We start from the raw sequence: 22077 nt of genomic DNA, 5'->3' as shown, positions 1-22077 counted from the left end.
CTTCCAACAAGCAGCAAGGATGTGCAACCATCCTGAGAAGTGTGAAAATAACAGTTACAGTAAGTCCCGAGCCCACACAGTCACTAGAATATCATATAAAATGGAAAAGGCAACCACTTACAAACCAATTAACAGCAAAACTGCCTGTTTTAGAGGAAAGTCGGGAGGAGGGGAGGAGTTGAATTCCCTTCAGGTGATTAAAAGCTATTACTCAAACAAACTAATTTTAAGATAATACACTCAACCCAATGTATTTTGGTTCTGTCGACTAATGTGGGAGGATGTGCCAATTGATTAAAAAAAATATAGCTGCACATACTGTATCTGGAACAAAACACCCTAATAGAAAAAGTCACATGCTAACAATCCAGCTATTAACGCATTAGATCAGGAGTAGGCAAACTGCTATGTTCTGATGTACATAAATATATACACACAGAGCCAATCACACACACTAATCCATTTTATCATAAAGGGGTTTAAATGAGGTAAGGTTTTTGGGTCCATGTTGAGATCACCTTGAGGTGGAACAATTTACAAAAAGGTTTTTCGGCAAATATTTGAGATCTGAGTCACTGACGTCTAGACAACTACTGCATCTTTGGAGCCAAGGATGTATAGGGAGGTATGCTGTGATGGCATGCGTAGGTGTGTGCAAGGCTAAAAAGTTGAGGAGCACAAGGCACTATTCCCTGCTGAAAACAGTGTAAAGCCCTGTGTGTTGTTTGGTATCTGATTTGATCAAGAACACCTGTGTGTTAAAAACTGTGCACAATGTGTGGTGCGTGTCCACGTGGGAAGTTCATTAGCGGCAGTACACTCGGAGCGATGCAGTCCTACAGTCCAGTGAAGAGTCGTTTTGACTGAGGGTGAGGAGAGTTGAGCGGGGAAGCACAGAGGGGAAACGAGGATGGGAGGTTGGAGTCCAGCCCCTGTAGTCTATGGCAAAGTGAACAGGAAGCTCTCTCAAAAGTCTCAGTCCATTCCCAGAAGGCTGCTGCTGAGCTCCAGGCCACAGCATGATGGCTCTACCGGAGGGTCAGAGAGAGCAGAGGAGCACGGCGAAGGGGGAAGGGGAGGATGAGAAATTTGGACTTCTGGGGGGGGGGGGTCCACTGCTCTTTTCTACCCCTGGGTGACGAGTGTGAGCCAATTCTGGGCCGTGGTGGCATCGCTCATCATCTGGCAGCAGATTGAGACTGTGAAGCCATGATAATGTGAGAGGGTCCACTCTCAGCCCTCTGGTGCTGGCCCATTCCTGCCAGCACGGACATAGCCATGGCCTCAGCTGCTGCCCTTGAGCTCAGGCCGTTGTGCCCTGCAGAGGGGCTGGGCGCCAAAGAGCTGTGCTGGATAACCGGGGCAGGGGAACCTGTGGGCTCTGAGGTGTCTTTCATGCTCTCCTCTGCAGCTGCACAAAAAACAAAGACAACACAAATACAGACTTAAATGTAAACTGGCAAAAGCCTTAAAAAATAAACGTAAGAGGCTACCAGGTGAGAAACGTGTATTAATTATAAAAAGGTTCACCTAAGTAGGCGGTCTTTTTCTGTAGGTTGGTCACAGGACAGTCCTTGTGGGCCAGCAGCAGCTGCTTCAAATGAGCCACCTCGTTCCGCAACAGAGACACTTCATTCTGCAGGATCAGAAAATAAGGACGTATGAACACTTTTAAATAATTCATAGTTTATATCATAGTTGGGTAGACATACAGTATACCCAAATTTAAAAGCATTACTAACGCTGGCTTGTATAACTCAAACCAGGGAGACTTTCCAAATGTTTTCACTTAATTGATTTTTTTATGATTTCCAGCTAGGAAATGCTCTAAAGGGGTAAACAGTCTGTTTTCCACTACAGTACAGCTGGCAGTGGAAAAGTGGTTTTGCGGTGTAAAAATAACCTGCAACCACCAAATAACACAATAAAGATGTGAAACAAATTTTAATGAGTTCCATGGGTACAAGTCCTGTAACATCACCCTTTTGCAAATTCACCCTGAAACTGTGGTAATCTGGAAAACACCTCACAAACATTCTAATTCATTCTCTCAAACAACTAGCTGAAAGCCTCTCAACTGGGTGCACTCAGGGTGATTATGCACACATTAACACAGGCCTCCCACAAGCCATGTTTCAACCCCACCCACCCGCTCCAAACCCACTCACCGACAGTGAGACGTTCAGATTGCAGAGCTCCTCAGCCTTCTTCTCTAGGGAACTGACCCAAAGTTTGCGTTTCTGTCTGCAGCGCGATGCTGCGGCCCGATTCCTCTCGAGAAAGCGCTGCCTTCGCTCGTCCGGGTCATCGTCTACCGTCCGCCGCCGACGCCCACCTGTAGGCTGTGCTGGAGATACCTAGAGGAAGAACAGGGGAAAGGGTGAGAAGGAAACAGACAGTCAGGGGACGGCAGGGGAGGGGAGGGGAGGGGAAGAAAGACGAGAGAGAAAAGGGAAGTTTGAGTCATAGTTTCATTATTTCAGTCAGAGCACATTATAGTCATCTCGCTACCAGAAGTACAGCCCCAGTGTTCTGTAACAGAAACAGGTGCTATGTCATATATCAAAAATGTTTTAACTTTTGGTAATTTTCTGAGATTTCCCAAATTTAAATGACATTGAAAATCAGCACAGGCCCTCAACTATAGGCAACACGGTGTACCTGAGGTTGTGCAGGTGATGGAGCATCTGGCTGTTGGACAAGCAGCTGGCTCTGCTCTGCCCTTTGAGGTACCATGGGGCTGCTGCCCATGGCCATGACTCCCATACTATGTCCTGACGGACTCTGCTGTGACAGCGCAGCCTTTAGACGCTACATGAGAACAATGATATGACCAACATTAGCCCAAAGCAACAGTATAATCAGTGTAATCTAAATATAAAAGAAACGACTTTATCATTACAGAAAAGGTCTAAGCACTGAAAAGGCAAAGACGGCAACGACGCAGCAGGTCAGATTCAAAAGCAATAGCTCTACAATTTTTTTTGCATCCATCAAGATTGTACTAAATTGAATCCATGTTAACAATCAACTCATTTACAGTATCGGCAACAACCTGGCCTAAACCTTTGTTACTAATCTTCAATGCAGCCTAACGCACGCTGTTCATCACTTATGCACCAGATGTATTGTGTGATGACACCTGATTTATTACATGTTTGTGCTGCCATATTCTGCTGCATACAGACTATCCTTATGTTACATGCAACAAATGTTTTCTGCTAGATCTATGATGCTTTCACATCAACATAATCAAATACGCACAGGTTGTACAGGCCTTTGTCTCTGGAAAAACCTGAATTCTCTGAGCCATGAATTTGAACAGGTGTTTCATATTTGTGTATATTCCAGTGTGTAATATTTAGGCTGTATTGGCAGAAATGGAATATAATATGCATAACTATGTTTTAATTCGTGTACAATCTCCTAGTAATTGTCATGTTTTTGTTACCTTAAAATGAGCTGTTTATATTGCCATCCGTGCAGTCCACCATGTTTTTCACGTGTTTTGCTACCACCGTCTACTTCGCACTTGGAAAGGGAAGGTGAAGCGACAGAGTGGCAATCTGCACTGGTAAATGCCACTAAATCCTACACACTGGAGCTTTAAGTTAACACTTTAACTTTACACACTGGAGCCCTTATTTAACATTTCTGCAAAGATCTTTGCCCTGGCCTGACATTGTCACACAGTTCCAGCTTGTGTTCATGTGACATCCTGTTCTGCCTCAACACGTTTGTATTGGCTTCAGAGATGGAGGCTTTGTAGCTGATGTGAGTCAACCAAAGTTATATGTTCCTGGAACAAGTTACTGATGATGCTGTTGATGTTGTGTGACTCTACACTTGGGTAAGTGTCTGAAGTCTCAATGCTTACTGTAGAGTAAACTGTTTACTATATAGAGAGTAGTGAATGAGTTAACCCATGTCCCGTGTGTGATAACATATACCCCTAGCCTTCATTTTCACCAATTATCTTCCACTTGTAACTGAAGGAGCAAGCAGTTTGTGTAAATAATCTGCTAAAGTGGATACTTTGTGTATGTTGTAATACTAAAAACCATGTCCACAACTAGCTCGGTTTCATCTGAAATACAACTGATATGTAGGATCTTGCACAGAGCTCTGTCTGTACTTTGCGGTATAAATTCAGCACAAATTGTGGTGTTGAGACGTAAGAGTTAAATAAACAAGTAACTGCAGTAAAAAGTCATATGATGAACAAACTAAGCCAGTACAGAGGAGGGCTGGAGGGTGAAGATGGAGACAAAAAGAACAGATAAAAAGATAAAAATAACAAGCTAATCTAGTGCTGACCATCTTGGCCTCTGAGTGCATGCTGTAGCCAGAGGGAGAGTTAGAGCCGCTGCTGCTGCCTCCCAGAGGAGGACCGGGGATCCCAGGAATGTTGGGTACCATGCACATAGGTCGGGCCAGCTGGAGAGCAGATAAAACACACAGACACACATGTTTTAATAACTTGAACCAACTCCGTAACTATAAAACTGAATTTAGACTGTTGGTCTGCCTTACATTAATGACACTCTGTACTGGACCAGGGAGCACAGGCACTGCCTGACCAGAGGGAAGCATCATCATTGGGTAGTGGCTGGTTGGTGAACTAGACAAGCAGACAACAGAGGGACAACAGGAACAGGAGGTTTCGTCATGTTTGTTTAAACTCCCAAGTTTCTGTAACATAGCAACTACTTAGGAAACAATTATCCACACCTATTAGTCCAAACTGTGCTTTAAAGTTTTTAAAGAAACAACATGTGTCAGTTTATTCATGGGGAAACATTTAAAAAGATGCACAAAACAAACAACATATTTCAATTTGTGCAGCCACAAAAAACATGATCATCTTAGCTTTGTAGCGTTCACTCATAAACATCATATTGGTTCAACATAATGTTGGAACCAGCAGATAGAGAATATACATATGATATTGTAATCAAGACATGTGGAATACTTTAAAGCTACTTAAAGGAATTTTTAAAAGGCAAATCAGGGTTAAAGAGGTTCAGCAGAGGTCAGTAGAAGGACGCTGAACTTTACTCACCCCAGAGTACGATTGGAAGGTGGTGCCTGTGTGATGACAGAGGTGGGTGATGGCATGGTAGGCTGAAGGGCATCAAAGCCCAAGTGTAGTGGGAGGGAACCTGGACGCACAATTGTCGGGGTGGGGGCTGAACTCCTGGGTGGTGTGTCCTAGGAGTGGATAAAAAAAATAGTTAAAACAGAGCTTTCAGTTGTCAAACTAAAGACACAATATTTCAATGTGAATTTCAATCCCAGAGAAAAAAGCCAATATTATTCACTTCAAAGTGCATTCATGTAATACTGCAAATGTAATGATGACGTGCATTATGATCCATACTCTTCCCCCCTCTTCCCTATACAATTATGCAATCCTCCCTCCTCCCATGTCTGTCCTACCTTTCCTCTAACCAGAAGCTCTCCGCTGCTGTCTGACCTTCCAGAGATGGATTCAGGGCTCTCTGGTGGCGAGGAGTCGACCTCTACAGGTGCTTCTTTTTTCACCTTCACGTCCGATGTCGTCTGCAGGCTCATGTCCAAAGCCACAGAGTTGGGTGCAGGATGCTGAGATGGACAAAGACAGTGAGAGATAAAGAGTCTAAGTTCACACTACTTATCAACGATAAGAGAACATACACAACAGTACATTAAAAAAAGGGAAGTGTGCATTAATGGTATTCATCACACAAACCAAACGACCACAACATTATTTTACGAAAACACTATTTTAAGCGCAACGCACAGTTATGATCATAATAAAATCATCTTTACAAGCAGTTGCAATAGGTTGAATGATAATAATACACAGTGCACAAGGCAGGAAATTCTGCAGACAATCGTTTTTGACTGCATCGACATTTGAGGTAAGAAATAAGGAAGTAAGTAATTTATCACTACGTGGGAGTTTTTGCACAAAATTCCACTGGTTTCTATTCATATTAATGTGTGAAGGCACACACACACACACACACACACACACACACACACACAGATGAAAACAGACAACAGCAAGCTTTTCTTACAGAGTTCTTTGCTCTCTTGTCATCGTCGTCTTGTTCGAAGGAGCTGGCCAGCTCATTGAACAGACCAACCTCCTCGCAGTTCTTTAGGAAGCGGGTGGGAGTAGGTGTCTGGTCTGGCAAAAGGGAATGAACACATAACTATTCAAAGTAACGCTGTCGCACGCAGTTCACACTTAGCATTGAATATAGAAACCGTGTCATTAATGTGTCTTTGGAGCTGCTTTTCTTGAGATAGTACTAATAGTGTTGGAACACACTGACACTGAGGTATGCTAAACAGTCTTCATCTGAATGCTGGGACAGGATATTTAACAAAGAGGATGAGTAAAGCTGTGTGTTCATCACACTGACAAACAGTACCTGCAATAATGACAGAGTCTGTCCTGGCTGGTCCAAATTTCAATGTCATCTCGTGCTTGTGTTTGTGTACAGCCAAGTGGTCCTCATTGGTAAACCTCTGGAACAAGTGAACAAGAAGATAAGAGGAAAGATAAGCACATTATATGAAGCAGCCTACAGGTAATTTGTCCTGGTGATCTGTAGTAAATTAACTTAACCCAGATATCATATTGCAATAATCTCTTTTTAGATGTAACCCAGTGCATACAGCCTATACTATGTACATTATGTGACAAACCATAAAGAAAACTGTATCTGTGGTGTACAATTCCTCATGTCTCAAAAGCCCTGTATGGGCCCATTCTAGCCGCAGGACATGGGCTCAAATATCTTAGCACAAACTAGAATTATCTAGAAAAAGAAAAAGGGCTTGTATGGATTACAGCTGAAATGATTTTAACAGCAAAGAAATGTAGGGAATGAAAATATTAACAAATTGATGAAGTATAAAACCCACTGGCACAAATAAATACCAAAAGTACATGAACGGACAAACCAAAACAGATGCTACAAATGCAAATGCCTTTTTACAGAAGAGAACACAGTGTTGTCAAACTAGTCAGTGTGTAGAATGGCTGATGCCATAAGTGCAGAAAAGCTCTGGGGGAACCTACGTTCTGTTATTTCCTATCAGTTATCCACAGTGGAAGCTACAGGAGATCTGGCACATGGACAAATCAGACCTTTACAAGACAGCACCGACAGTCATCGTCTGAGACACGGCACTTCTTTGGAGAAGTGGCGAGGTGAATCAGTCAGAGGCGGAGGAGGAATAATCTGGGCTCTGGCACCAGCCTATTCACCATTCGCTGTAGCCTATTTTGGGGCACTGCGTTGCAGTTGCGAGTTCAGTCGTGAGAGAGTGAAGTGGAAACACAGTCAAGTGTCAGGGGGCTTATTTTTAGCCCTACCAGGCAGCATCACCAATACAACTGCATGTCTGATTTGTCTCTTTCCTCTGAACAAGGCGGCTGGGTCTTGTGGAGGAAACTATCTCCAACTAATCTCTGTGTATGAGATACTGGCAGCTAGGATTACCTCTCTCCACACAGTGAATACTGGGGGGCTGTTTGTGTTGTTGTTGTTGTTGTTGTTAACCTGGTAAGAGGAAAACCCTGAGCAAAGCCAGGAGTCAATCATCCTCGTTCTATTATGGACATGACGCAGACTTTCCTGGTAGACAACTGTTGCTTGTAAACGGCAGCAGTAAAACGGCATTTGGTCATACGGCACTTTTTTCTGTGTCTAAATGTACACAAACAAATATCATCAACAATGATATATATAAACTCAGCACATGTCTAAGCTAATATGCAGAACTGAGTATTGAACCTCAAGTATTACCCAAGTATTGAAAACTAGTTTTTAGTAGAGTAATTCTTAGTAGTTGATCTAAATAAAAATGTTGTCTATGTTAGAACATATTTGATTTAGGTCAATATTTTGTTTAACTGCTTGTGTTTAACATTTAAATCTAATAATCAATGATAACTAATTCATATTTTTACATTGCCAATTGGACTGTGTGTCATTCGGTCGTAGCAACAAACCTGCTGAGAATTATCACCTGACTTTCATTGTTTTTAGGTTTTCTTGCCTGCAACTATACCGTTTTAGTTCAGTCTCACTGCTCTCATCAACTCCAGTTCCAGCTGCAGCAGACAGCTTTGTTCAGTGAAGAAGAATCGGATAAATCCTCTGCCCAGCACTAACTGCAAATTGATACACAAACTTAGCGACCAACGCTAGCTCAAGAACATAGTGGACAATCTGGCAGCTGCAGAGGCAGATATATTTCACTCTGGCAAAGACCAAAACCGAGCAAAAAGAGAGAATATTAGGCTTATATTTACAGTTAAAGACCCACACCGTCGTCAACAACATCTGTCTTGAGAAGCTTCCATATGATTCTGTTGCTTTAACTTCCAACTAAATTAATAATGATATCTACAAATGAAATATGCAGAGTATTTACATCACAGAAACATGTCAAGGAAAGTTAGTTGTTCAAGGAAGAGCTCCCTCGGTGTACATAATGTTCTGAGACAAAAAGCATAGCAAAACAAACAAACGCATCATTTATTTATCTAACACACGCATGTTCAACTGCTTTACAGGCCTGCTGTTCGAACCGCAACTCCCATGTACAACAGACCACGTCTATATCAGAGAATGCAAGACGGCTTGTGAATCACAAATGTTTCTTAACCACGTAAACACTTTCTTCCTCCAGACCCCAGGAGAGAAAATCCATCACCAGCTCTCTCACGCCCAGACGAACAAAGCATCAGACAGCTAATTGAGCACAACATCAGACATGATATTTCCTGCGTTGAATAATCACGAGTCCTTGAACACACTTCTTTCAATTTGCTGTGATATCAGGCCAACCCCCCGACTATACACCACGTTACTGGCATGTGAGTGCACTATTGGCGCTCAGCTGAGTCACTGCCGGGGCTCAAACCTGTGTCTGCAGGCGCTACAAGTCAACAGTGACAGGTTGAAACAATAACTATGCTATGATTACTCACTGGAGCTTCCAGTGAGTCATTGCTAAAGGAGACAGCATTGTCTCACAAGGCAGCGTGTTAGCTTGAATGCTACGTGAGTGATGATCATTAAGCGTGTTGCATAAATCACTGCCAGTTAGTTTATTTTGGCAGTGAGTCCGAGCATGATAGCAGACCAGAAGTCGCGTTTATCAGCTTCTCTCATTGTAAGTGTGAAGCTTTATTCTCCTCAAATCAAGCCTTTTAAAGTCTTTTTTCTTGTGCTTTCAATTAATTTTCTATTAGAAGCAACACTTCAATCATAAGCTGTTACAGTCAACTGCTGGAAAGTACGTACATGAACACAAAAATAGCCCACACCACACAGATATGCACACACATGAAACCCAGGACAAGGAGGCAGAAGACTTACCTGTCCACAGCCCGGAGCATTGCACACAAAAGGTCGGTCGTCCCCCATTTTTGCAAAGAGCTTGCAATGTAACTGTGGGAGAGGAGAAGAGGAGAACATTGCTGCGGCTTTTTCTTGATTGGTGAACTGGCAAATCCTGAAAACAACAAAACTGGGATGCTGTGGCTTGTAGTCTTTAGTCTGAGCAGGAAGCCGAATGGTATTTAAAAATAACCCTGGCAAGGAGGAAAACATGCACAGAGGCAGCGAGACGAAGTTTCCCTGGTGATACTTCCTTCACACAGGGGGGATTCTGGTTGGCCAATGAGGAGCCGCTTGCAGGAGAGAACGACAGCTACCGTTTACACAAAGACATGTCCCTCTCCTTCTGTCTCATTTTCCTTCACTTCCAATCCCTCCTTCTCTCATTACCACTCCCTCTCCTCACCTCCCAAGCACCTCCCTACCTTTTACCTTCTTGCACCTCTCATTCAACCTCTCCCTCTCTCAGCTGTTTCTCTCGGCCTTTTTCCCTCAAGCGGCTCCACAACGCAAATATCTTGAAATAGGCACATTCACACTGACCTGACACTGTATCTCACTTTGTTGTCCTGAGTAACTCCAAGTCCTTACTGGAGCCATGGAAGACCAGCTGATGGGGATCCTAACAAATAAACAAACCTTGCTTTTTCTGTCTCGAGATACAAATGACTGAGAAGGTCCCCAAATGTAACTGATCGTACTGACAAAATTTAATATTACATTTCTTTTACACAGTACATGAATGCCGACAATGTTACGATACAGATAAATATTCTACCTTTGCAAGCTGGTTGCCAAGAAAAAAAATTACAATGAAAATGAAATATTTCATATTAACTGAATTAATAACACTGCTGCTGTAACAGTATGATCTAAAAGAGAGAGAACATAAATTTAATGCCGGTAATTCAAGTTCAAGTTGAATTAACTTAATAATTTAATAATTTAGTTAATTTTATTGTCCAATATTACTGCGGTAACCACAATATGAAGGCTTTTATTGGGGTGCTATTAACGCAGCATAAATATTTGGTAAAACTGTAAAAATAGAGGCACATAAGGATAGCATTGTTGGGCGTTTGAATGCACTGGAAACACTTCCAAAGCTTTCCACAGGACAAGAAGCCAAATACTACATCCCTCTCTTCCTGAATAACGCTATTGTCAAGAGTTAATTATGCACATGCTTGTGTTTGGTTTCTCCTCCTGTTGTGCCTGAAGCTAAGGTGACATAAACTAACGCTGTGCGGGGCTTACAGGTTCTATCAGCTGTTTCCACGGAGCAGAGTGACCCCTCACAAACCCCCTCCACGCCAACCCCGTCCCCGACTCCACCAATCCCCCCGCACTGCTCTGCACAGCTGAACGACACACCATGTGAAGACAAACTGGGAAGTTAGAAAAATAACTTGTCGCTGAATCTAAATCAGTTTAGAGGGGTGGCGATGGACAAGGGACATTAATGTTTTAGCACTCTCAACTGGCCCGAAGTGACGTCTGGCAGCTATTACGCAACAATGTCCCACTGACAGTACAGCGACTACCGACAGGCATCGAGGACCTCGCTGTGTGTATACATGTAGAAACGTTTCAATAAACAAAAGCCACGACTACAGTAACACTGAAGAAGGTTTCGCTCAAACGCAGTCATGATGACTTTAATAATTTAATACTAATCCTATAAAACGTACGTTAGATGCTTTTTGTGATCCTGCACTTTTAACTATGATGATGGCATGACAGCCTCTGCACTTCTGTGTTGTTTAGACTTGTTTGTAAAGCTTGCTTAATCTTGTTCATAAAAAAATAAAAACATAAATCAACTGATGCCATATCCAGCTCTCAGGAATATGTCTATCTATTCCACAAACTGGAAAGCAACATTAGTTTATCAGTTTTAGTTTTGTAATATTGCCGAGTTACTGACCACTCTGCTGTACTTACATGGATTGAGCATGTAGTCTAACATTATTGAGTGGGACAGATTATTCATTATGTTGGCGAGGCATAAATGTCTGAAAGTTTTCCCAATGTTGAAGTCAGTATATTTTCCTCCCTCTTCTCTCCCTCTGCCGAGGACAGCTGCCCCTGAGCCAACACATGATTACTGAGGCCTTGCGCTGGAATACAACGCTCTCCCATGACGCCGGCGCTGTAACAGACCTAACCGTTGTGTCTCTCCGCTCCATGTCTTTATGAGGAAAGAGGTCTGCGTCGTGTTTGCAAGCGAAAGCCCTGTCCCTCTCCGTGCAGATCAAAGGGCCGATGAAGCAGACCTCCCATGCTCTGGAGAAAGGCAACAGGTTGGTGCCAGGGGCCTCACAAAGTGCTTCCAACCCACTGAGTCTATTTGGGCAGAGATGTGTCTGCAAACGAGATACTCCGTCCACCTCGTTATACCGAGGGTGTGGACTACGTGAGGAAATGGACACATCTGGCGTGAGGAGTGGGAACAGATTGCAGAGTTTACATCTTACTAAAGACACGCTAGACATTAACTTGGCTGGCTGGCAGCAACATAAAATGTGGGATTTCCACCATAAATTTTAGATGACAAGGGTGGAAAATAACATTTGTTTACATAGCTGCCCCAACCAATATCACAACCTGATTAAAACAGATGTGTTACGGTATTTTTCTTCAGCATCTAATGCTTAAAGAGGAAGAAGAAGATATACTTTAGCTTTGTGGTAAGACAAACAATGAATGACATCTCAACATCTGTAATCCTCTGCTGGGTCCACATGGATACAGAAAGAAATGACGCTGTTAATTTATTACTCTGATTGTCACTCTGACTGACGCTGAGAATAAACGAATGAATGACTTGACAGTGTAAAGTTTTACTGCACACTGTAAAATGCTCGGCTTCGTGCAGACCTCAACTCTGCGAGACACAATAAATCAGTCGGCTGGTTACATTAGTCCTGATACACATCGCTGATATTCATTACAGGCATGGGTATCAAGTCCACCTATTTTCGCCTCCTTTCATCCAAGGTGACATGGAAGCGCGCAAAGTGCCCAAATTCCTGCCGCTCTCATTGAGCCGCTGCCAAAGTCCCACCGTTAACTTGGGTTTCTCCGACTCAGCAGGTGTAGGGGAACGAGTCCCAGCTATAATCAGCCACAGCCATCCAGTGTTTGATGCAGCCTGCTAGGAAACTGACTAAACAAACTGTATTAATAGCTCGCGCTGCAGCCATGACTCTGGAATCTGAGGCTTGAATTGCCAGAGGGTAGGGAGACCCCACAAAAAGAAAAAAGAAAAGCACAGGGGAGGGAGGGAGAGTGTGAAATGGTGAAATAGCGAAAGAGAGAAAGAAAAACACAGACAGCGATTGGTCAATTGAAAGATCGCGGATATTTGCCGGATCACAGGTGAGGTGGTGTGAATGGGAGATGTAAGCTGTAGCTCGGCGTGTGCGCAACAGCCAATATGTATTTATGTAAGCAAAGTGAACCCGAGATTTGGTAAATGGAACAAATGAAATCCTATATCCATGTCTGCATAACTAACAAGGCCTAAAAGCTAAATCCATGCCGAGCTAGCAGACAATGCAGGACAATACAGGATGGACCCAGGGCAGTTTTCTAAAATTAAATCAGCAGTACTGCGCCGATTTGAGTCGTGGTCGGCAACTTTTAGAGGCACTTTGCCCGTGAGGTTTTGGTTCTGTTGCAACAAATTCAAAAGAAAAAGACCATGTGGCTTGATGTTTTGGGCCTCATCAAAAACAGAGCCATGGACAGCCTCTGGTGCTGACAGTAACTTTGCAAAATAATGTATGCTTAAGGCTGCATAGAAATAAACCCTGAATTAACAAACCAATAAGAACACGGACAGACTTTGAATCACAGACGTGCATGCTCAAACGCATATTTTCGAGACATTAAATGTATGCACCACATGTGTTTAAGTTGCAGCAGGGTATATTTATGTTGCATACACACACAAAAAATCCACTTTATATCATTACCCAGAGTGGGTCAAGATGTTTGATTGGATCAAACAGGCTGCAGTTTTCTCTGGTGTAACTCTATGTGATGGAATGAGGTATAACTCTGCCAAAAACATGACCTACATTCCCAATGAAGGTGTTGACATGCATGGAGATGCGGATCCTGGGGCGTTCAACAGCTCAAATGGCAATACTATGGATATCATTATTACTTGAGACTTTCTGAGAGCTCTTCACAGGCTCTTCGTGCAGACCCAGATTGTCATTACAGCATATTCTACCGCCAAAAAAACAGACAGGCAAATATTATTTTCGTCGCGGGTTTCAGGCATGTTTAAAAGAGATCAATGTCAAACTGAAATCCCAAAGTGCTGCAAACTTCAGTCCCTTCGTCCAGACAAAGCTTGACTGGCTTGAAAAAAGTTAATCTTTTTTAGCCTTCATTACCGTCTGGCGAGGTTCGGGGCACACTTAGCCCAGCCTTTTCCCGTAACAAGACCGCCTTTTCTTTACAGCAATTGGCTATGAGCACGTCAGTCAACAGCATCTGATACACGCAAAGCCTGGGATCCTGTCAATAACACCGCTCAGCCGAATCTTATTGGTTAAAAGCCCGAAATCAACTTTTTGTATCCACGAGAAGAAAAAAAACGAAAAAAAAAAAAAAAACTAATGGCTAGCTGGTGTGGCTAGCGTTAACAACAGGCCGAACGCACATTCAAAGTGAGTAATAACAGCGCTACTACCAGCTCCGACGATCACAACAAACACTCGCCGACACTTATTTAATATCACCCGAAGTGAGCTGCTGTGTTTTACGGGTGTTGGGGGCAGTCGAAAAGCACGAAAGCAGCGGGGGTGAGAGCTAGCAGTGAGTTGGTTAGCGGACTGACACTTGAGTGCAAGGCGAGACAGTGGGTCCGAATGAAACGTTGTAAGTGCCACAATAGTTCAGACATTTACACAGACCTGTGCTTTTAACAACGACTAACGCGCAAAACTGGCACACCGAGCGCTACTTTCTCATAGTTTAGTGCAGTCGACATATCTATGGCGATTAAAAAAGGGTAATAAAGTGTTTACAAACTCACCCTTGCGCCCCTCTCTCTGGCTCCCCTCTCCTCTCCTCTCTCTTGGAATTTGACACTCCCCTTGACGTCGAGTCATCGCGAGATTTCATATCAGTTCTCGTGGTGGGACGTGAGGAGATGTGTCCAGACCTTGAGAGGAAGAAGCTCTTGACTTTGTTGGCTTTGTGCTTTAATATTTTACTAACCTGGAGAGAGATTGGAGGTATAACACAGGAAGATATAACCTCTGTCAGCCCAGATACAGGATACAAATACACCAGTTGTGTCCTCACTATCAAAACGTGTGAGTGACCCAATCTGTATACTGTAATAGTTAATAGTCATTTTATTTGCAAAAGCACTTTTCAAACTTTATATTTAAACATATACAAAACAGAAAGTACAATCAGAAACCCAAGAGCCCCCCCGCCTGGAACCACCAGTGAACACACAAAAGTGACAAGTAATGTTAATAGAAAATAAAGAGTAAACTGATGGTACTAAAACTAGACTGACTAAAAATCATTATGACATAAAACACCATAAAATAAAATACATATGTAAATAATGTAATGTAAATAATATATATGGAAATGCTAAATCCCTAACCAGCTCACAGAATTTAATAGGTAATACTTTAGTACGATAACATATTATAAACACTGAATGGGAAAAACTGAAAGTGTAAATGACTGAGTAATTCCCCTCATAATAATAAATTGTTCAAAAGAATCACATCTCTCTCTATATATATATCTATTAATTGGGTGAGTGATATTTCAGACTGGGACCAATCAAAGGTGTCTTCCTAAAAGACAAGTGAGTTCATACAATGTGATTTAGATGTTGTACTGATATTGAACTTTTTTTAAAAAGTTGTAATTTAAAACTTTAATTTGATAATATTTGTGCACCATTTCTTAACTACAAGTGATTGATTGTGTAACACATATTTGTTCTGTTATACGACAGTATGTAAAATACCATTAAAGATCAATATCTGTTAGTTTTATCATCCTTTAGGTCAGTGGTTCTCAGACTGGGGAGGGAACAGAGCCGCTGCAGGGATGTGTGGAAGATATGGAGTGGAACAAAGTGAGTGAGTGAATATGATTTTTGAGTTTGCTGAAGCTATAATTGTGTTGACCTTTATTTCAGCTTGGAATCTTTTTATTAGTTCGCAAATTATTATTAATGATTGATACAAATTGTGGGGGCGTGAACTGAAGGGGAGCATGCCAGAAAAGCTTGAGAACCACTGGTTAACGTCTCTATCTCCTTCTGTATTATTATTAGTAGTAGTACTATTGTTGTTGTTGTTGTTCTTTTGTCCCTTTTACAAGGGTTCTGAGTTTGTTTGTCCCTACCCAAATCCAAGGTCTAAAGATAGAGGGTGTCATATACTGGACAGATTTTAAAGTTATTTTGTAGTCACACACTGTGGCTACTTTTCTCTCTCTTCTCTACTAAAGTGGTAAATATTATATTTATTCTATTATTTATATGATTTATGATTAATTAAATTGTTGCATAATGTGTCACAATTCACACAATGAGGATGAGGGGGGTCTTTTCCCCTCTTGCTTTGGTTTCCTTCCTGATATTCTCACCCTGTTCTCTCTCCTTGGAAGTGGACGTCCTGACTGTGGCAGAACACGGCAGCGTGGTGTACAAGCCTAAAACAACAGGCCAAAATATTACAAATAGGCTACGGTGGTTGAACTTGAGAATGCATTGAGTATTAAAGACGAGGCAGCTGATGTAATCCACAGCAACTGTTACACAACATCGCAATTTCCCTCCAATATACAAGTCACACTAAACATCCCATTCAGAGGCTGTTTAACAAGCCAGTGAATGTGAATTCAGAGACAAGGCTTTAGAGACCCCCAGTGGATAACCAGAGAACTGAATGTGCGCAGGTTAACCTTTGCATTATTATTATCATCTATCAAGAAGAGGAAGATCGGGGAGATCAAATGACTGTTGCATTATGTTTTGCCAAAGTCAAAATGTCAAAATAAATGTTAAATTCCTGTTCAGCTGTCATTTATTGTCTCCTCTTGTATCATTTTTGCTCAAGTATTTAAAACTGGTTAGAAACAGCTCCAAGTAACAGTCCCGGCTGTAAATTTATGACACTGTTTCTCATATTTGAGCCCCTCTGACCCTTTACGTGTAATGACTGTGATTCAGTTTAATTAAAGTACACAGGCACTATGTGATGACATCTGTATTCAAACCTAATCACGAGCAAGAAAACGCAGTTCAACCGTAATCTAGCCTTTTCTTTACTAAATCAATATTAAATCTGTTGTATATATTAATGATCTAGCAGATATAAGTTATATATTCTAACATATCAAATGATTAAATTCTTGATTTGGATGTTCTTTACAGTGTACAGTGTATGTAAACTTTAATTGTCTAAAGCGTTGAGCCTTGATAACTTGATTTGGTAATCAAATCACTGGCAGTGTAATAAAAGTGCAGGAGAAGCACAGGTGTGAACAATAAAACAAGTGAGGGCTGAATTCCATTTAGCTGCTTTGGCTTCAGGGTCCTGGTATTTTGCACGCGGGCTCACTAGAATAGAACTGAGCCATTGTTAATGTTATTAGTGACACCTCTGCTTTTCCTGCCCGTACAAGTTAAAATGTCTGCTGTGAAAAAAGAGCTATGCAAATAAAACCTCCATCCGAATCGCCTGAATAATTTGAATGTGACAGTCAAAGTGTTTTAGTGTTTCATAGTCTACTACAGCTCATCTTTTAAAGTAATGGTGCTTCATTTTCAAGTGTTAGTTATTACAGCAGTCTGTGTAATCTTAATGAACAATGAAGAGAGAAAAAAGAGATTGGGATATACTGTAAAGGCATTTACTTTCATTACGTTGACAAAGAAAAAAAAAAGCACTTTTGCTGTACACAAGACATGATCTAAGGAGTTAATTTTTTATACAGAACAAGCATCAAAACAAAATCAAGCACAGAAAAGGTCAGATTTTAGACAGATGCCATAACAAACGTAAATACATTTCGCAAGCTTATTTAGTGATTCGTTCAAGGACAAAAACTTAGTATTCATGCTATTTCATGGTTCTAACATTAATTTAAAATAAAGTATATTTTAACATAGGCTGCAAAATTCTGGACGAGGGAGCACCCTTGAAAACGTCCATTGTTAAAAAAACAAACGAGCATTTTATTCCTCCTTGGCAACTGCAACTGCACCCCTCATTAAAATAAAGCCCAAATAAATAGGAAATGACAGCAGGCATGTTGACATCACTCTTATCAGCGTTGAACATTTTCAGAGGACTAGATGGAGGCAAAATGAGTGAGGCCGCCACATTTTGTGAACCAATCTGTCAAATCAATGATATTATTCTGCAACTTTTTGTTGCTTCTACATAACAATCTTTATATTTATATTTTATTTTTTGTTTATTCTTCCCTTGGAATTTCAAAATTCCTTGCATTGTGAGTTCACCGGGACGTCATTGAGAGAGAGATGGCCACTTCAACTATCATACTAACTACATAGCATTCGTTCCCGAGCACTACTTCAGGAACTGCATCATCAGACATTATCCCTCATTCATTAAACCTCTAACGTTTAAATCTACTCTTACAATGAGAATATACACATTTTAAACACCAAACTCAATAATATTTACGTTTTAAAATGTAATAACCAATACATAATTGTGAATTTTACATACAGAAGAATTATAATAAACCTAGTTAAAATTTGAAAGATGCACTGGCTCTTTATGAACAGATGGATGATTGAACACAACTATCTTCATGTTGTTGTTCGATGTTGTTCCTTTCTGTAATGCATGCGCGGTGGGCCGAGAAATAAATAAAAAACACGGACTGGTGCAGTCTTTGTCCAACAACTGACACTTATCAAACTCAACAATCTGCTCATTTAGATGTTGTGCAACCACTAGATAATTAAAAAAAGACTAGAAGAGGTTTTTCCCGCTGCACAAATCTATATTCATTTGCAAGAAGGTTTGATTAATGAGGGCCACTGTCAGACAATATCCTATGTTTCAACCGACTTTCTTGCCAATAAATGCAATGTGATTAGCTGTCTAATGATTTCATCACCTCAGTCCCTCAGCAGTAAATAGTCTTTGATAGTCTCTGGTAAAGGAAGCTCTTTCACAGCAGTTGGGAGGAACTGGACTCCGAGACTCTGCCGGACAGCACAGCGCGCCAGAGAGCGAAGCGTAGGAGCCTGAGCCACCATGTTGGTCAGCCTCGCCAGGAGCTGAGGATCCTTACTCAGCTCCCTGGGAAGGGTGCCGTCAGCCCGTCGTATCTCAAATCGCCCTGCCGCCCGGCACAGCAGCTCGAGGCACTCCTCCTCCTGTTCGGTGCCCAGGCCCCGGGCCAACAGAGCCACCAGTCGGGAAATAGGCGTCTGGCCCTTCAGGTTGGTCACGTGGACCTGGGCTCCATAGTCTAATAGTACTTTGACACTCTCCAAGTTGCCCTTCATTGCTGCCCAACTCAAAGGCGTGTCATTGTTGTAGTCCCGTGCATTGGGACAGGCCCCGCTCTCCAGCAGAGCCCTCACACACTCTGGGTTATCTTTGAAGGCGGCCCAGTGAAGTGGGGTGTCCTTGTTGCCATCCAGGGCGTTTGGCTGGGCGCCGTACTCCAACAGCAGCTCCACGCAGCTCTCATCCTTTTCTGCCGCATAATGCAGTGCTGTGCGGTTATATCCATCCAAAGCATTCACCTGATGAGGAAATGTAATGTAACGATCAATCTTATGCTAAGGAGTTAACAACACAGAGAGTCATATTTTAATCGTGCAAGAGCAACGACCAGCAGAAGGTGTTAGGTCTCACATGGACTGTGCAGCTGCTGTTTTGGTTCATGTATGTGCAGCAGCCCTAAGTGCAATTTAAGGCAGCGTGAAGTCGAATATAGATTGGAGGGCGTGGTGATTGAGCACCAAAATACCACACAGACGAGCAAAGCAATTTTAAAAATACCAAACTCCTGTTACAAAGAAATGAAACTACTTTCTACCAAATAGACAGTCCCAATGAAAACGGTGGACGGGGATTACCTAAAGTAAGAGGGTGCTGTTGAATTTAATTTGTTCATTTAATTATTTTTTGTTTTACATTTGCCTTCATTTGACAGTCAAATAGTAAATGTAAAAAAGGTCTCTGGCCAGAAGTGAACGAGGGATGTTATGTGGCATTCACGCTCATCATCATTTAGGTACCCGAGCAATCTGCTGTCGAATATTTGAGTTACTTTTTCGATTGCAATGACCACCAAAAACAAAATGTTGGTCGCCTCCTTTGTCTACGGGTGAAGGCGGAAATCTCAAAAGATAAATCAAAAGACCAAATCTCTGAGGCCAAATATACGGCAGGAGTATTATTAGGATTCACAAATGCAAATTTCCTATCTTTTAGGCAGCGACTGGTTTCAATTGATGACAGTGCAGTATGACACTGACACTCTGTCTGACACTACTATAATAATACTATAATATGACACAACTCATATTCAGTTTTTGTTTCTGTATTGAACAAACCAACAGGGAAACACTTCTCCTGTTCACACCAGGCATCCATGTTCAGTGTGACAGATTATCACGAGCAAGCTTCAACTCCCTGCAGGTTGACTTTCGTATCATACAGTGGCTGTCTGGAAGGTAGGTAATGGATCAAATATCTTGTGGTATGCTTTGGGAAATTGTCCCGTGTGTAGAAGTCACCTATGACATACCTCTGCCCCTTTCTCCAACAACAGCTCCACGCAGTCGGCATCAGCGACCATACAGGCACAGTGCAGGGGCTTAAGTGTGCCGTGCATCCGGTTCACATCAGCTCCCTTAGGCAAGCAGAAGATAATGATATCAGTGTATAACAGATGACACTAAGCGACAGTATTTATTGAAGTCAGGCTGAAAGATGACCAGACTTACCTTACGAATCAGATCCTCCACATTGTCGTGTGGGAATGAGCGGATGGCTGCGATGGTGCGGATGAGCCGCTCAGACAAGGAGTATTTACTTTGAATGCTTTGCATGATGTACCACATAGTAGAGCTCATGTGTAACTGAGGACCATGGCACCCGGGCAGGGGTGACACAACGGCACACTGAAACAGATTTTTCAAGAAATTGGGAGTTAAAAAGCCGTAAGACACAATGATAGAGATCCTTGAGCCTAAAGGAAATGTACCAGAATAAAATATATAAAATATAAAATACTCTTTGTATTGTTAGGTAGCTGCTATTGTGACTATTTCATTATTACATGTTGTCTGTTGCTTTAACATAGAAATACATGTGATTTCGATAATAACCCACTTGTTGATCTTTAGATTGAACTTGCATGCAATATTGTAGGATGACAATCATGAACGATTGATTTTATTACCAGATTAACATATTTAACATATTTAAGAAACTATCATTTCACCCCGTTGTTTGATCGACATCAATTTAACATTAAATACATGTTAGGCAATCTAGAAAGAGTGTATGCTTGTATTATCTAACGTTATCCTGACTGCTGACTGTCAGCAGGGAACCAGCAACCTCAGTTAAGTTAAGTTAAGTTAAGTGACACCTAAACGTAAACAAATGACACTGACAGCTAACGTTAGCTCACTTTGCAGAAACATGCTAGACAACAAAAGAAACCAACATACAGTCTGTAACACTAATGCACACTGCACACCAGGTGACAACTTCAAAAAGTAACACATTAACACAGTTGGATCACAAGAGCTACTTGACGGGCTGGTTTAGAGAAAGACAACACTATATCCCGGGCTACGTTTTCACCGGCTGACAGCTAAGTTAGCTAATGCTAGCTGACGAGCTAACGTTAGCATCGAGATGCTAAGAAGAATCGACACTCGTAGGCGGAGAAAAAACAAAAAAACAAAACAAATGGCATTTATTTTAAACACTCGTGAACGCGCTCCGAAATGCACCTCGCATTAACCATCGATAAACGACCGATGTCAGTGAGACCACGTACCGTTTATGGTCCACGGTGTGAACGTTTGACGGTTACCGTGTTGACCGTCGGCTGCTCGGTGTGACATAAACACAGGACGTCACCGCTCACGGCCACGCCCTCCGCCTCGAGCCTCCGCTGCCTGTATTTAAACCCTGACGGAGCCAACGATTCGCTTTATAGTTCGCGTGTTTGGTCGCTTTAGTTCGCTCTATAGTTTTGTCGCTGTATTGTTTCCTTTATATGTTCGTCTTTATACGCTCTATAATTGTTCGCTGTAATTGTTCGCTTTATGTTCGCGTTATTGTCGCCACGCTCGTGCTAATGCACACTTACTTTCCGCAATATATGACATGTATGGCGGCACCGCAGACATCCACCGGCGTGCCTCAACATGGTCATGAGCTGAAGGTACCTCCTTGTTACCATGTTGAGGTAACTTACAGTGAACTACTACTGATCACTGAGGGCTGACAGCTCGGGCAGCCAGATACTAACACACCATAAAACAAGGAAGTCATACTTTTATATTTAGTCTGGGACTGAATGTGTTACAGTGAATATTATAGGCTACTTAGAGCTGCAGTTATTTATTGATTGATTGTTTTTTTTATTCTATAAAAGA

At 41.9% G+C, this 22077-nt stretch overlaps 2 protein-coding genes and 1 long non-coding RNA gene across 7 annotated transcripts; 1 reads left to right on the top strand and 2 right to left on the bottom strand.

Moving 5' to 3' along the window:
* Positions 1 to 6: 6 nt before the first annotated feature.
* atf7a (activating transcription factor 7a) lies at positions 7 to 14536 on the bottom strand. Of its 3 annotated transcripts, none has more exons than XM_035656165.1 (12): positions 14453 to 14536; positions 9387 to 9458; positions 6423 to 6519; positions 6063 to 6175; positions 5440 to 5604; positions 5063 to 5211; positions 4534 to 4621; positions 4318 to 4437; positions 2662 to 2811; positions 2169 to 2357; positions 1531 to 1636; positions 7 to 1411 (listed from the first exon to the last, which is right to left on the bottom strand). In XM_035656165.1, the coding sequence occupies exons 1-12, from the start codon at positions 14534 to 14536 to the stop codon at positions 1179 to 1181; spliced, it is 1566 nt and encodes a 521-aa protein (XP_035512058.1). In that variant the 3' UTR covers positions 7 to 1178. The 3 variants fall into 3 exon arrangements, with proteins under 3 accessions (XP_035512058.1, XP_035512056.1, XP_035512057.1); XM_035656164.1 differs by having other exon boundaries at positions 1179 to 1411; positions 14461 to 14514; XM_035656163.1 differs by lacking the exon at positions 14453 to 14536 and having other exon boundaries at positions 9387 to 9500.
* Positions 12624 to 16493, top strand: LOC118324047. 2 transcript variants are annotated; one of them, XR_004796535.1, is made up of 3 exons: positions 12624 to 12788; positions 15463 to 15534; positions 16071 to 16493. It is a non-coding gene; the product is annotated as an uncharacterized LOC118324047 (long non-coding RNA). The 2 variants fall into 2 exon arrangements; XR_004796536.1 differs by having other exon boundaries at positions 15447 to 15534.
* Positions 16494 to 17296: 803 nt separating this feature from the next.
* Positions 17297 to 21612, bottom strand: asb8 (ankyrin repeat and SOCS box containing 8). Of its 2 annotated transcripts, XM_035656990.1 has the most exons (4): positions 21474 to 21612; positions 20407 to 20583; positions 20208 to 20312; positions 17297 to 19197 (listed from the first exon to the last, which is right to left on the bottom strand). In XM_035656990.1, the coding sequence occupies exons 2-4, from the start codon at positions 20533 to 20535 to the stop codon at positions 18562 to 18564; spliced, it is 870 nt and encodes a 289-aa protein (XP_035512883.1). In that variant the 5' UTR covers positions 20536 to 20583; positions 21474 to 21612; the 3' UTR covers positions 17297 to 18561. The 2 variants fall into 2 exon arrangements, with proteins under 2 accessions (XP_035512883.1, XP_035512884.1); XM_035656991.1 differs by lacking the exon at positions 21474 to 21612 and having other exon boundaries at positions 20407 to 21384.
* Between the last annotated feature and the right edge of the window lie 465 nt (positions 21613 to 22077).

Source organism: Morone saxatilis, unplaced genomic scaffold (assembly GCF_004916995.1).
Source record: "Morone saxatilis isolate NCDOM2014 unplaced genomic scaffold, NCSU_SB_2.0 Contig15, whole genome shotgun sequence".
Classification (NCBI taxonomy): Eukaryota; Metazoa; Chordata; class Actinopteri; family Moronidae; genus Morone; species Morone saxatilis.
The sequence above is the reverse complement of the archived record's forward strand: the minus strand, read 5'-3'. Positions and strand labels throughout refer to the sequence as shown.

Bases quoted from the DNA above. Each gene is read 5' to 3' on its own strand.
- atf7a (XM_035656165.1), bottom strand. From the start codon at position 14,536: ATGACTCGACGTCAAGGGGAGTGTCAAATTCCAAGAGAGAGGAGAGGA. The intron at 5,605-6,062 runs GTAAGAAAAGCT...TGTCCATCTCAG, and splicing joins ACAAGAGAGCAAAGAACTCT to CATCCTGCACCCAACTCTGT. The intron at 2,812-4,317 runs GTCAGCACTAGA...GTTCTCATGTAG, and splicing joins TGCACTCAGAGGCCAAGATG to CGTCTAAAGGCTGCGCTGTC.
- asb8 (XM_035656990.1), bottom strand. From the start codon at position 20,535: ATGAGCTCTACTATGTGGTACATCATGCAAAGCATTCAAAGTAAATAC. The intron at 20,313-20,406 runs GTAAGTCTGGTC...TGCTTGCCTAAG, and splicing joins TGGAGGATCTGATTCGTAAG to GGAGCTGATGTGAACCGGAT. The intron at 19,198-20,207 runs GTATGTCATAGG...TTTCCTCATCAG, and splicing joins TGTTGGAGAAAGGGGCAGAG to GTGAATGCTTTGGATGGATA.